General features: G+C 51.3%; 7 protein-coding genes across 7 annotated transcripts; 2 read left to right on the forward strand and 5 right to left on the reverse strand.

The window, feature by feature from the left end:
* Nucleotides 1–1,201: 1,201 nt before the first annotated feature.
* On the reverse strand, nucleotides 1,202–2,452 carry CAP1 (F-actin-capping protein subunit alpha; the record flags this gene model as incomplete). Its single annotated transcript, XM_041699616.1, has 7 exons — nucleotides 1,202–1,550; nucleotides 1,608–1,745; nucleotides 1,804–1,856; nucleotides 1,910–1,999; nucleotides 2,065–2,180; nucleotides 2,308–2,326; nucleotides 2,396–2,452. 7 exons carry the CDS (start codon nucleotides 2,450–2,452, stop codon nucleotides 1,202–1,204), a joined length of 822 nt encoding a protein of 273 aa, XP_041552683.1.
* A 447-nt stretch (nucleotides 2,453–2,899) lies between these two features.
* On the forward strand, nucleotides 2,900–3,391 carry APUU_20922S (uncharacterized protein; the record flags this gene model as incomplete). Its single annotated transcript, XM_041699617.1, has 1 exon — nucleotides 2,900–3,391. One exon carries the CDS (start codon nucleotides 2,900–2,902, stop codon nucleotides 3,389–3,391), a length of 492 nt encoding a protein of 163 aa, XP_041552684.1.
* On the reverse strand, nucleotides 2,920–4,935 carry APUU_20923A (uncharacterized protein; the record flags this gene model as incomplete). Its single annotated transcript, XM_041699618.1, has 2 exons — nucleotides 2,920–3,696; nucleotides 3,751–4,935. The coding sequence occupies 2 exons, from the start codon at nucleotides 4,933–4,935 to the stop codon at nucleotides 2,920–2,922; spliced, it is 1,962 nt and encodes a 653-aa protein (XP_041552685.1).
* Nucleotides 4,936–5,572: 637 nt separating this feature from the next.
* Nucleotides 5,573–7,240, reverse strand: APUU_20924A (Zn(II)2Cys6 transcription factor; the record flags this gene model as incomplete). Its single annotated transcript, XM_041699620.1, has 1 exon — nucleotides 5,573–7,240. One exon carries the CDS (start codon nucleotides 7,238–7,240, stop codon nucleotides 5,573–5,575), a length of 1,668 nt encoding a protein of 555 aa, XP_041552686.1.
* Nucleotides 7,241–7,661: 421 nt separating this feature from the next.
* APUU_20925A (cytochrome P450) lies at nucleotides 7,662–9,370 on the reverse strand (the record flags this gene model as incomplete). The annotated part of the gene is made up of 3 exons (XM_041699621.1): nucleotides 7,662–7,766; nucleotides 7,823–8,998; nucleotides 9,053–9,370. The coding sequence occupies 3 exons, from the start codon at nucleotides 9,368–9,370 to the stop codon at nucleotides 7,662–7,664; spliced, it is 1,599 nt and encodes a 532-aa protein (XP_041552687.1).
* Nucleotides 9,371–10,429: 1,059 nt separating this feature from the next.
* Nucleotides 10,430–11,554, reverse strand: APUU_20926A (phosphatase PAP2 family protein; the record flags this gene model as incomplete). Its single annotated transcript, XM_041699622.1, has 4 exons — nucleotides 10,430–10,802; nucleotides 10,855–11,194; nucleotides 11,256–11,349; nucleotides 11,414–11,554. The coding sequence occupies 4 exons, from the start codon at nucleotides 11,552–11,554 to the stop codon at nucleotides 10,430–10,432; spliced, it is 948 nt and encodes a 315-aa protein (XP_041552688.1).
* Nucleotides 11,555–11,855: 301 nt separating this feature from the next.
* Nucleotides 11,856–12,692, forward strand: med7 (mediator complex subunit MED7; the record flags this gene model as incomplete). The annotated part of the gene is made up of 2 exons (XM_041699623.1): nucleotides 11,856–12,110; nucleotides 12,165–12,692. The coding sequence occupies 2 exons, from the start codon at nucleotides 11,856–11,858 to the stop codon at nucleotides 12,690–12,692; spliced, it is 783 nt and encodes a 260-aa protein (XP_041552689.1).
* Between the last annotated feature and the right edge of the window lie 427 nt (nucleotides 12,693–13,119).

The raw sequence follows: 13,119 nt of genomic DNA on the forward strand, positions 1-13,119 counted from the left end.
CCAGTTGCAAGCTACCTAAAGCTTTAGGCTTCTTCCCCGGATATCAGGTATCTTTCTGCACATTGAGCTTGACATGTTCGTGTCACACCCTCTCTCATGAGCGGGCTCTGGGAAAGGTCCATCTAGCCATATCTGGTCCCTTCATTAGGATTGCGTTGCGAAAAGCACCATCCCTGCGCACGAAGAGGTTGTGTCTATTCAACAGCTGCTGGGGAGTAGGATTCCGGCTATGACAGGGCCACATAGTGATCAAAATCAGCTATCGGGCTAGCGAATATGTACCCTGCCCAGCAGCCAGGGCAATGTGGACAATTACATTAGCCGACGTGCTGCTTTTGAAACCCCCGGTTTATTCACTGTGTCTGGAAAAATCCGAAAGAGAGCTGAGAACCTCCGCAAAACTGACCGTACTTCATCGGGTACTTTTAAACGGTGCGAATATGCTGAGCTTAATCAATTCCCACGCAAGTTTCTTGTATCGAATGCCATTCCAGATACCCTAATCGGAGGCTCGGAATATACTATAGCAGAGCTGAAGGCCTCCCATGGGGCCAAGGGATAGGTAACTTAAGGAGATGAAGGAGAAGTTAATATATTCCGAGGCGAAGTATTATAAGCTCTAAACCGAATTGCAAACTGAATTATCGACACGATTAAGACAGGCCGAGAAAGCGGGCATTCGCTTAGGCCCGTCCTCGTTACGAAGAGTTGTTGTCCGCTCGGCGTCTCCTACTTGCTCCATTGCCGAGACCCCCACGAGACAGACAGCACTGTTTCGGAGTACGACGCATACTACTCTTCGTCCTTCCGTGGTCTCCCTCCAGAGGACGTGGGTTTCGGTCCTTGGTCTGTGGCGAAACGGGTGTTTTACCATATGCCATTGAAGCCGGTTATACCGCGGTCTTTGGCGGCCCAGAGACTGCCCAGGGGCCTTCTCGGTTAGTTGAGTTTGTGGAGTCCGATGGGGGAATGAATGGCCAGATGCGCATGGTACTGGATCAAATGGAAGCCTGTGGGTATAAAAATATTCTAAAAAATTTGATAAATTTGAAGAATGGTACTGGGAAGGCCAAGTCACTCTACACCGAGGGTTAGATCCATATATTAAATTAGCCAGGGAAGAGAATTCCATCCCAAACAAGTCAATTGTATCTCACTATGTGCATAAATGAAGAACCTAACACCGTACATATTCATCCTCTCACCGTCCCTTTCCACCAGAGATGTCCTGTCCCAGGCGATACCCGCCTACCTTCTCCCACTCAACCTTCTGCCTCGTAATCGGGAGCTGCCTCCGCAGGGACTTGAAGGCACCCTCGGCCATTTGACCAAAGGCCTTGTTCAGCTCCTCCTGGTAGCTCCGCTCGGCGGCTGCAATGCGCGAGATGATGGTCTCGGCGGTAGCGTTAGGTACGGATACACTGATGGGCTTCGTAGAGTTGAGAGAGACGTTTCCGTCTTCGTAGTAGTGCACGTCGACATGAATCTTGCCGGTAACGGTTGTGGAGTCGCCAACGGGAACTTGGTAGAGAGAGCGGAACCGGCCGTTCCTATAACAATGCATCAGGGCTGTCCTCCAATGGTCTGCAAGGCGCATGCCAACTTACCAGAAGTTGTTAGGAGAGTAGCGGTTGGCGACGAGTAAAATGGCAACAGCCGAGTCGTTCTCAATCGGGTATACACCGTAGGAAGAGGTTGGGTAGTGTTCCAGGGCGTGCTGCGCCAGCGCCTTGAGGAGGGATTTACTACCAAAACATCAGTCCGCGGTCCGACAAAACACAGCGATATCCGCAGTCAACATACATCAAGTCAGCATTCTGCGAGTCTAAAACATAGGACTGCGACGCCGAAGCTTCCTATCGCACTTATCAGCACCAAATTCCAATCCCGCGGTATGGACAAATCTCACTTGTGTAACATGGTCCACTTCAAACGACGTCTGGCTTTCAACATCGAAGTATCGGTTCCCGTCCAGCTTGTTGAATTCGCTCACAATAACCTGTCACGTCGGGGGTCAATCATGGTGTTGTCCTATATTCAAACAGTCGGTGTTCCAGGACCCACCTCCTGACTAGCTCCGGGCAACTTCACGGTCGCCAGCTGTGTCTCATTGTATCGCTCGAAGGCAGGTGCAAGAGAGGGGATGAGGTCATCGCCGTCGGAGGTAAGGGTTTTGATGTCTGTACAGTCACGGAGAAATCAGGTTTAGTTGTGGCTTGCGATGGCTTGCGTTGTGTGCTGAGGGGGTGCGGGGTAGGGGATTGGACATTGGGCATTCAGGATGGTTTGGAAAAAGGTTCGAAATACCGGATACAACATCGCCGAGCTATATATCATGTAAGTTAGCTAAATGATGATATGAAGACCATGTAAGCAAGCTGTAGAATTGACGTACCTCGCCTGGCGGGGCACCCTCAATGAACGAGGATGCAAGTTCAACGGTTGATGCCATGGGGGTTGGGGAACAAAACTAAGCTAGTAGGAGACGAGATGGGTGCGAATGGGAATTTCAGAAAGTTGAATTGGCCAGTAAATTGATGAATGAGAGCAGTAATTGGAGAGCTCAGGCGGAGGGTGAGGAGAACAGCTCCGTCCGCGGTGTCAACAAGCAGCTCGACCGCCTAGCCGGGCACGTGCATTCCCCGGCTAGGCTACTATACAAATCGCTACCAGTAGCAAACAAGCTGGTTAAAAATCATTGGCAACATCATTAATAATATTATCACTAGAATAACGACATCTATGAGGACCGGCCTGGTCGTTATATGGCTCTTTAACGCCGTCGCTACCCGCTAGCAAGAATTACCCAGTAGAGCCCAGGGCGAAAGGCAACTCTATAGATATCCAACGAAATCAGTCCATGTATTCAGGCAAGTCCAGCTCGTTTCCGGTATGAGCAATGCAAGTCTTCACGCCCGTTTATTCAATGCTCATATTCATGAAGCCATCGCTCGCCTCATTCATGCCATGCATGCCCACCCTCTTCAAGGTCCCAGAATGGGGGGTGGTGGGTATATTCCGAGGAGCAGTCTCTGGTCGGTCGTTGAAAAGCGGGCCGATGTTTGACTTTGGCGGACCCCATATATTAGGCCCCTGGTCTGTCAGTGCCGGGGAATTGGGCATGACTGGACTACTCTGCGCACTCATGCTGGGAGACACGGCTCTCCGTTTGAACAAATTAGGGTCGAAATCGTCCTCTCTTCGTCGCTTTCTGCGTAGCTCTGAAACCACACCTGACTGGCTAGGGAGCGGAGTTGAAGCACGCGACGCAGGTCTTTCACCAGGCTTAACAAACTCCGCGGTATTTGATGGTGTCATGTCCATCGTTATATCCTCCTCCGACACCGAGGAGGCAGCGTGTGGGCGTGGAGGTGGTGGCGGAGTACGATAACGTTCATCGAAAGAATTCCAGAACTCGGGGCCACCAGAATTTCGATTAGCCTGATCGCTGAAGCTGGGCTCTTCAGGTAGAGATGTAGCAGGCCTTTCTGCTACTTCATCATGCTCCCCTAAACCAGGTGGCACGAATGCATTTGGCGACGAAAATGCCGACAGTACTGGCGAGGTTTGGGGCATATCCGGTTCAGTTTCGCGCACTTGGCGGACTACTTCAGCCTCCCGCTTGGCATCACTGTCAAGGGGCGCTGATTCTTCCATTAGAGCCGCTCGGATACGTGCGAATGTTTTTGTTTTCGGCTGCATGGTTGGTTAGTGACTGAGAGGCATGTATATGCCGTAGAGATTACTTACCAACAAGCTCCCCCGCCTAGTAACGGCACGCCTTATAACCCCTAGAGGGCCGCTGCCCTCAGTTTTTGCGCCGGTTGGACTATGACCACGAGGGCCCCGGTTCTCACCATCGTCACTCATATCCGATAGCCGCAGATCACGCGTTCCCATGCTCAGGCTTTCCCGACGAGAAGGGCCGCCATTCCTATGGCCAAAGTATCCGTTGCCGTTCTCTATGCTTTTCACAACCGGTGGAGACAAAGGGGCCGGGCTTTGCTTGGAACTGTTCCCGCTCGCACTGCTGGAGCTGTGTCTGCTGCGTCCTTTGCGAAAGCGAGCCCGCTGGAAGCTCAATAAGCTTGCTGCTGCCTGTGAGTAGTTGCCCATCCAGTCTGTCCCGGGACTGGGTACATTTCCGCCGCCAAATGCGTTGAATCCTGGGGCCAACTTCTTTGCTTGAGGAGTGTTCATTACAATATCATCTCGATCCCCAAGCATCGGTTCATCATCCTCCTCACTGCTGCTAGTATCCGATTCCATCATATTAACGCTTGACATGGAACTCGAGATTGTATTTCGATCGGCGGGGTTGGACGTCGAGAACGGATGAACTGAGGTAGAACCGTGCGATCCACGGCGTTGCGGGATAGCCACCCCTCTGCCACCCACCGTTGGCGATGAATCTGGTGAAGACTCTGCCAAAATCGAGTGATGGAGGTTTGTGCACGCTCGAGAGAAGTCGAGCCCGCGGGAGCGGCGAGGTAGAACCGAGCCTGGGGAGCCGCTGTATATGTGAGACGGATCAAGCTTCGGCGAGAGAGGGGTACGACTAGAAGAAGATGCGGGCGTAGAAACCGTCGGTGGTAGAGATTGTAGGTTTATGGGAGGGCCATTTGCGGGGGTTCGGCGTGGCGTTTGGGGGGCGGATGGTAAGGCAGAGTCATCTTTGCTGGAGGGACGCTCTTTACCACCGATGGGGGAAAGAGAAGTAGAAGGTTTGGAGGCATCGGATAGGGACCGTGTTTTTGGTGACGGGCGCACGAGAAAACCTGGTTTGTCTCCTGCAGAGTCGGTCTGGGTGCCTGATTCACCCAACTCGGAGCGTTCCAACTCAGACCGCTGAGACAACTGTTCGCTGAGATTACTCGCGAATGGACGGGAAGGGGTGCTATGAGAAACTGCGGAGGGAGTCATCGATGGTGCCATGCTATTCGCTCGCCAGATCCGGTCTTATGCATTCATATTGTGATTGGGGTTGATACAGGGCGTATGGCAAGATGGTCGAAGTCGAGGACTGCGAGTCGCGAGGGGGCGGGAGTCTTTAAAGCACGGTGTTAAGCGCTGTGGTTTCGCGTCAAAGAGGGGATGGTTTCAACGTCAGGGGCCAAAGTCAAAGCAGTAGCATAAAAGGATGTCTGAAATGTCCGAAAAGGTGTCAATGGACGAAGTGCACGTTATTTAAGACGCATACGGCGCGATCAACAACAGACCATCGTCACCTCGAGATGCGTTTTGGTTGGATCGACTGCACTGACGTCCATCTTGCCTGATTCGGCCTCGCCCCGCACTCGGAAGTTCTCGATATTATTGGCTAATGGCTGGCTACATTGATTACTAAGTTTTACATCCAACGTTCACTATGCCCTTATACTACTTGGGTTTTAAGGCAGGCGCCCTGAGCATGGTTGCTCTTTCTTATTTGGGAGAACCAAGGTTCAACCTAATATAAATGGAAGGAACGGCCATCAGATACACTACAAGGCAAGAGCGGCCAAATATGGATTACTCGTTTCCTATCCCACAGTAGATTATGACCTCACAATCGTAACTTTCGTTAAACTGACTATGCCAAACTCATTGCCTCGCTAAAAGGAACAACATAACGCTCCCAGTCATTACAGTCGGACGTGTCACCCAATGGCGGTTTCAGTACATTATCACGAACCTGCCACACCTTCACAATGACTGCTCTGGTGCGGGCAACACTCAAAACGTTCGACTCCGACATGGCGGCCAATGCGCGTAAAACCAGTGGCCGTCCGCACACAGTGTTTCCGTCGTCATCCTTCCAGAGTTCATCGTTGAGCGGATCGAGTTCGACAGCGGCAGCAAATACAGGCCATGACAGGCCTATACAGGCGCCTGCATCAAGCACCTCCGAAACAAGTTTCAATATTCTCCTGACATAGCTAACCACCAGATCTGTTGTTGGTGAAGCATTTTGTAATGCACAGTGCAGATATAGTATTGCGGCAAGTCGCTTTAACTCTGCGAGGTCCTGGAGGGCTTCATCTCCGCCATCCTCGTCCTGAGCCAATTCCTCCAGCCCGCGACACAAGTTCGCCGCTTTCAATGACAGTGCCACTTGGTCCGAGTCCGAACTCAATTGACGTCTTGTTCTGCTCAGCTCTGTGATGTCTGACAGCATTGAAACCAGCTCTGGGCTGCATCCCATCCATGGGTCAATTTTGTGTTCATTGTGCCGCCAGTAGTCGGCGCCAAACAGAGCTTGCTTGCCACAAGCGGTGCGGCCCATGATATCCTGAAAGGCGAAGAATCGCTCGGAAAACGACGTGACTTCATCATTCCCCGGAGCGGGTAAAGCAGCTTGCTGCCGTCTAAAACGTATGAGCTCCTTTGCGCCCTTCAGGTGAACAATCCAACGCTCGTCGCAGTGATCAACAAGTTCGTAAAGACATAAAAGCATCATAACAACTAGTAGCTCTGGATATGTCGACGAAACAGCGGCAGTCAGGTTGTGGCGGAGCCCACGTATAACCTCGGACTTGAGGCGAAGCCCAATGGCACAGTACCCTGGGTCATTTTGAGCCATAGCACACGCCCCCAAAGCTAAAACTGCTTTAGAAACGGTTTCAGATGCCGTTGAGCAAAAAGGTATTATTATAGAAGCTAGTGGAGACGGGGAGTTCGCAGTTGCAATCGTTCTCGGGCAAATCCGTTGAACATAATATTCGAATAGTTGCCCTTGCATGTTTCCAGCAAAGTGAGGAAATATTGATAAGGGTGGCATTGGATTTGTTAACTGCAGCATCACTGATTCTATCCCGTGGGAAGAAGGGATTAGTCGACTATCCCCAGCTCTAACGATAGCGTGGTCATCGTCCGTGGGCTTGACCCTGCACGGCAGCTGAAAGGCGTCCGTTGAACTATTGATGAAATTCCAGGGCTCAACATGCGGAAAGAAACACCATTCTTGCTCATCAAGGGGCGAAGCATTCAAACTGGAAGTTGATGGTGTCGACGGCTGGTCTCCGGCGCCTTTGGATTTACTCCAAACTCCAGCTCGTCCAAAAGCCTGGCCTCTACTCGCAAACTCCGACTCCCATTTCAGCACGATCTTCGTGGAGCAAGTGAGTCCTCGCTCCGTGCATCTGGTGCAAGCCGGCTTCTTGGTATCACAGCGGACCCGACTCGCGCGGCACTCCGAGCATCCTTCGCGACTACGGGTCTTCACCGGACCCGCACGGTCGTTGGCCTTTCTACGAGGCATTCAACAAGGTGTTCAGGAGGGATCGATTTCATTGCAGGCTGGGTCGCAGCAAGTCATCCTTACCTCAACCGTGGATAAGGAGCACCGCGGCTGTGGGAGTCGAAGTCCAAAATTGCTCATCACTCATCAGTGGCGAACACGTGAGTGTCGCCTGAGGCACCAATGGACTATCGTATCTACCCCATTACATTTTACCTAGCACTTAGTATTGCCTGTCGATTTCATATTTTCAGTTGAGGAAATAATATCCTGCGGTTATATAAAGCTGTATTAGCTCATGTCTTGGTACTTTGAAGTTGGCATGTTATTTATCCAGCTATCGAACTATATATCTTGACATACCCTGACTTTACCCCAAAAAAGAATAAAATATAATATAAATTTGCGATGATTATTTCATTATTCATACATACAAACTAAATTATACTTTGATCTCCCTCTCCGTAAACTTAGTCTTAAAGTTATACTGCCTCACAAACCAAGCATTCCACAACTCCCACTCCTGATCCGGATACGCCAGTTGCACCTATACAATTTGTCAGGTTATTTGAAGAACGAAAACGGGAAAAAGGGGATGCATACATCAAACCTCCTCAAAAAACTCGGAATGAGCTTATAAACCTCCATGAGGGAAATGTTCTTCCCAATGCACGTCCGCGCCCCAGCCCCAAACTGCAACATCGTGCCGTTCATCACCTTCAACTTCTCCCCATCCACCCTGAGCCACCGATCTGGATCAAATGTATCAACGCCAGGCCCAAAGATCTCCTCTCGTCTATGCATCACCCAAGCGCTACACCCTACAATCGTCCCGCCCTTGATAAACTGCCCCGCAATCTCAATCCCACTCTTCGGCACAACCCGCTCAAGCAGTAACCCCGCCGCAGGACAAATTCGGAAAGACTCCTTAATGCAAGCATCGAGGAAAGGCAGTTTCTGGGACTCAGACCACGAGACGAGGCCAGTAGGTCTGTTATCGATTGTGCCGTCTGCGACAGCGGTATCTAGTTCGGTGCGTAAGCGCGCCATGTACACTGGGTTCTTGAGGAGGTAGTAGAAGACGGCGGCGAGACTGATGGCTGTTGTTTCGGAGCCGGCAAAGGCCATGGACACGGCCATTGTGAGGACGCGTTTCTCCGTCATGAAGTCGGGTCGGTCTTTTCCTGCCTTCATGAATTTGGTGAGGAGGTCTTCTTTTTGCGGTTTTGAATCTGAATCTGAACTGGTAGTGGTAGTGGCAGTGGCGGAGGAGGTAGCAGAAGACATGCGCTCGTTCATGCGCTGGCGCGCAAAGATCGCTACAGGGTGTGAGTTATCAGCGAGACCCCATTTCTGGAGTGCGTCGAAGACCGGGTTCTTCCAGAGGAGTTTATCCAGCCAAGGCATTTGGCCTATAGGGCCGGCGTAGTCGAAGATGCGGGCGAGGGACTTGAGGATGCCGTCGATGTCTTGGTTCTTCTCGATGAAGCCGTGGCGTTTGCTGTATGTGATGCTGCCGATGACATCGAAGGCGAAGAACTGCAGCCAGCGGGCGAAGTCGCAGGTTTGGTTGGGCTTTGAGAAGAGGGTGGTGGTTTGGTCGAGGAAGAGCTCGATTGTTTCGTTGACCATGGGCTCATACTGGACTAGAGAGGACATTGAGAAGGCGTGGTTGACGGAGCGGCGGAGGTTGGCGTGGTAACTCTCGTCTAGGGTTGAGAAGAGGGATGGGAGAGGTTCGCCCTTTGAGACTGTCATTTGGACGGGGTAGAATTCGGACTGTCATGGTGTTGTTAGCTTTGAGGGACCGAATGAAGGAGCTGAGAGACAAACCTTGGTGAAGCCTTTGTTGAGGCCGTATATCACCTTGATGGCGCTTGGAGACGAGAATGATAAGGTGTTTGGCCCGAGCCGGACGACATCGCCGTACTTGCGGTGCAGCTCGATATGGGTGACTTCAGAGTGTCGAGTGCGGACATCCAAGAAACGCCATAGATTTGTGAACTTGGCCAGTACTGGGCCGGGATAACGATGAAGCCCATTGTGGAAGTACTGCTGCGCGAGATACAACACTAGGAGAGAGGGAAGGATGTAGATAGCGTAGTTGGATGCGGCAGATGCACGCTCCAGGACTTCTGATACGAGAGCCATCTTGTACCCTTGTTTAGTAGACAGAAACAGACTGGGGGCTGCAGCAAGGCACTGAGACTGTCCTTATATGGGGGAATGATGCACGATGACCGTGCCACTGGATGGCTGGCCTCATGATCCAGCGACGTTCTGGAGACAAACAAGAGTCCAGGCGATTCCCCAGCGGAACATCGGCAGTTGGCAGTGCGGAGAACCGACATGCTGGCTGGCATTGGCAAGGCATGTCAGCAATCCTTCGTGATCTGGAGGTCGGCACGCAGATCCGAGTAGAGCAAACAGGCCCAACGGCCCATATCTTTCCCCGATGGCAAGATGGCGGAAATAACTCCGCTTATTGTGGCCATTATTGATGGTTCGGAGACGTTGGCCAGCATGTATACCGAGACTACAGTCGATGGCATCGAGAAGCGGAGACTCCCCCGCAGTCAGAGCACCGTGTAGTGGGGGTGGGGTGAAAGATTTGCGGCACGAGGACGAGTTAATTGCTAACGCTGCGTCCTCGAGGCTGACGTCGATCAGGGCTGGCAGCTGGAGGACCTGTTCATTGTCCGTTCCTGGGGCATCGGCAGTGAAGCGCCTTCAAATCTACCGGAACCCACATGCTCTCCACATATCAATCGATGCTGCTGTACTGTAGATAGACTACGATCTTTTCGATGATTTCCGCATAGATTTAATAAACCGAGCCACATCATTAGACCGTTGCAGAACTTTATTACAGCCACACCTTCGGCTGTACCCTAACTGCAGTATATAAGGCTAGAGTGCGTATATATCCAGTCGCATGCCAACGCGGAATGGTCATAAATATTTGCACCTTCCCGCCAGCCAGAAGCGCGTAGACATAGCACCATAGCAGGTATGCTAGCGGGGGTTTGCTTGGTCAGATATTAAATACGATGTGCTTGGAGCCTGGAACAATTCCAGAAACAAACCTGATAGCTTGCATAACTAAAGGGTATCATAATGATAAAAGCCACGGACTTCACTAATTCGCTTGCCGCTCACACTGCGGATCCAGCCCGTCGTAATAGTACAAAACATATAAAACTGAGTTCCCTACCGATTCTGTACGGCTGTCATTTCCTCTAGTTGATAAGATTCCTCCCCCCGCCAAGACTGGCCCCTACGGCCTGATAATAGTTGTTCTTCGTCATCGGGAACCCTAGCGAAGCCCTCCGGCCCAAAATCATCCTTACTGTACGGAGTATCGCATCCGAAAGAGCGCAAGGGCGGGAAATAGCGTCGATAGCAGAAGTAGGCAACCACAGATCCGAGGATGGTACCAGATGTCACATCGTAAACGTCGTGCCGATAATCCGCCAGACGAGAAAGTGCAACCATAAGAGCACAAATGATCGGTATCAATACCAAAAGACAGCGGCATAGGTCTGTCCTGGGCCTGAATACATGCATCTGACCGGAGAAGAACCTGGCCCAAGTTGTTAGTAGTTGTGTAACCTTCAAGCCCAACCAAAACTCACAAGAACAGATATCCTAAGCCAGCAAATGAGAAGCTGCTGTGGCCACTTGGAAAGCTCCTCCATCCCTCCTGTAGAATGTGTTCGTTGGATTGAGTGCAAACCGTCCATAGGACAAGCTTGCTCTCTGGGGTACCTCTCCTAGGCATGCAACGCGCGATCAAATCAGGACGCGGCCGTCCAACCGCATTTTTTATGATGTCGGTGAGAAGCGAGGTGAGCATAATCGCCGTGAGGAAACCGAGAATTGTCACTTGGACTTTATGTGGACTGGGCCGAACCAAGGCGGCCCAGACGAGGAGAATGAGAAGTGGGATAACTCCGGCGTAGAAAATAGACCACACTGCGAGGCAAATACGTCTCGATTAGTACAATATCGGTATAATTCGTCAATTTATACTAACAAACGGGAACTCGCTCGACTGTCGCGAAAGGATACTGAATAGCTTGGTTGTCGAGAGCGAACATTCGGTGGAAGGGAGTCACAACTATCTGAATCTAGAGTGGGAGAAACAGTCAACACCAGACTACTAATGACTTTATTAAGTGGGTGAAGGCCTACCAGAATCCAACAGGCTATAATGCAAACGAGCCCGATAACATCGACGAGCGGATATGATCGTAGGAAGACACGCGACAGGGCTCCGGCAAGTCCCCCGGACGAAGCGATCGTTGACCCAGCAGACAATCCGCTGCGGGCCATTTTTGCGGTTTTTAAAGGATAACGAATGTCATGGGAGTCGAGCTCCTCGAGTGTCGAATGGCAGTGTCCCTTGAAGGGAGAATGTTGAATTGGCTTGATTGTTTCAGAAGGTGGAGAGCCCGGGCCACCGCCAACTGACTGACATCCTCCGATTCTCCGCAATCGCCAGCCACAACTCTCCGCCAGACTTTCATCCTTTCCGCTTCCTGCGTCCTGCGTCCTCCAAATACCTATCGATTCGTACGACTCTATCACTGGTGCAGCTACTTAAACCGCAATTGCTGGAAAGGAAGAGCTCGCCATGGCTGAAGCCGGAAGAGCTATCAACACTGCTTTCGCTCCTCCACCCCCTCTCTGGAAGCACTTCACGCCTGAAAACCTGCAGAAGCTACAGCGGATAAAAAAGGAAGCATCCAAGGGAGAAGATGGCAAACCACAGAAGAAGGACTGGTCAGCGAAGGAATTGCGCTCCTTGACACTACCCCCGGAGCTGCGTTTTCTCGTGCCTCCAGAGATCCCCTCGGAGCAGTACAGTGTCTTCGGAGAAGTGCAAAGTGTAAGGCGGAACCTGTTTTCTTTTTTTATTGTCGACCTAACAATTGTTATCTAGCTTTCGACCGCTCTCCCCCCGCTCGAAGACCAGGGCATCACGCAGTTATATCCGTCTTCCCCCAAACCTGGCGCAGATGGAGAGCCCGCATCACAGCCTGAACAGCCGCTGAACCACGCATACTACCTCCTCAAAATTAGCAAGTCGCTACTGCTCAACTTTTTAGAGTTTGTTGGGATTCTCTCCGAAACTCCGGAACAATTTGAGCCGAAGGTTGAAGATATTCGCAACCTGTTCATCAACGCTCACCACCTACTTAATTTATACCGACCGCACCAGGCCCGCGAGTCTCTCATAATGATGATGGAGGAACAGCTAAGCCACACAAAGGAGGAGATACAGCAAATGGACAAACTGAAAGAAGAACTCAATGCTGCATTGGATCAGTTGGCCGCCGAAGGTGCCGACGTGGGATCTACCATCCAACCCGCTATTGAAGACGACGAGGAGGCTGCGAAATTGAATAAGCAAGCTACTGAGGACTCCCGGCTGCTCTGGGATATTATTGATGGCAAGGCCGACAGCTAGTTCAAAATTGCGCCGAACCATGTGACATTCGCCCACAACCTTTTCATATATGCCTCCACTACACGAATTGCTCAATCTACGGCACTCCGGAATTGAAACAACGCACGCGCCGGTTGTCTATCAGCTTTGTTATGGCTGAGTTTTGTGGCTCTCGCCTCACCAGCTAGGCTGATTCAACCAGCCAAGAATTCAACGTCTGCTGACAGGAAGACGTGACGACATACAATTTACCATATACGCGCAAATCAAAACGCGCCCTCGCCAACGAAGCGCTGCTTTACTTGTGGTTGCATCCTGTATAACGACGGAAGCTCCATGGTCCCTATAGACCGGAGGATCAATTTACCCGTCAATAACGTACCACACTAACTGGCATCTTTAAAACGGCGCCATATTTTTCTGCTGGAAAAGTTGCTTTGTTGACAGC

This window comes from Aspergillus puulaauensis, chromosome 2 (assembly GCF_016861865.1).
Source record: "Aspergillus puulaauensis MK2 DNA, chromosome 2, nearly complete sequence".
NCBI lineage: Eukaryota > Fungi > Ascomycota > Eurotiomycetes > Eurotiales > Aspergillaceae > Aspergillus > Aspergillus puulaauensis.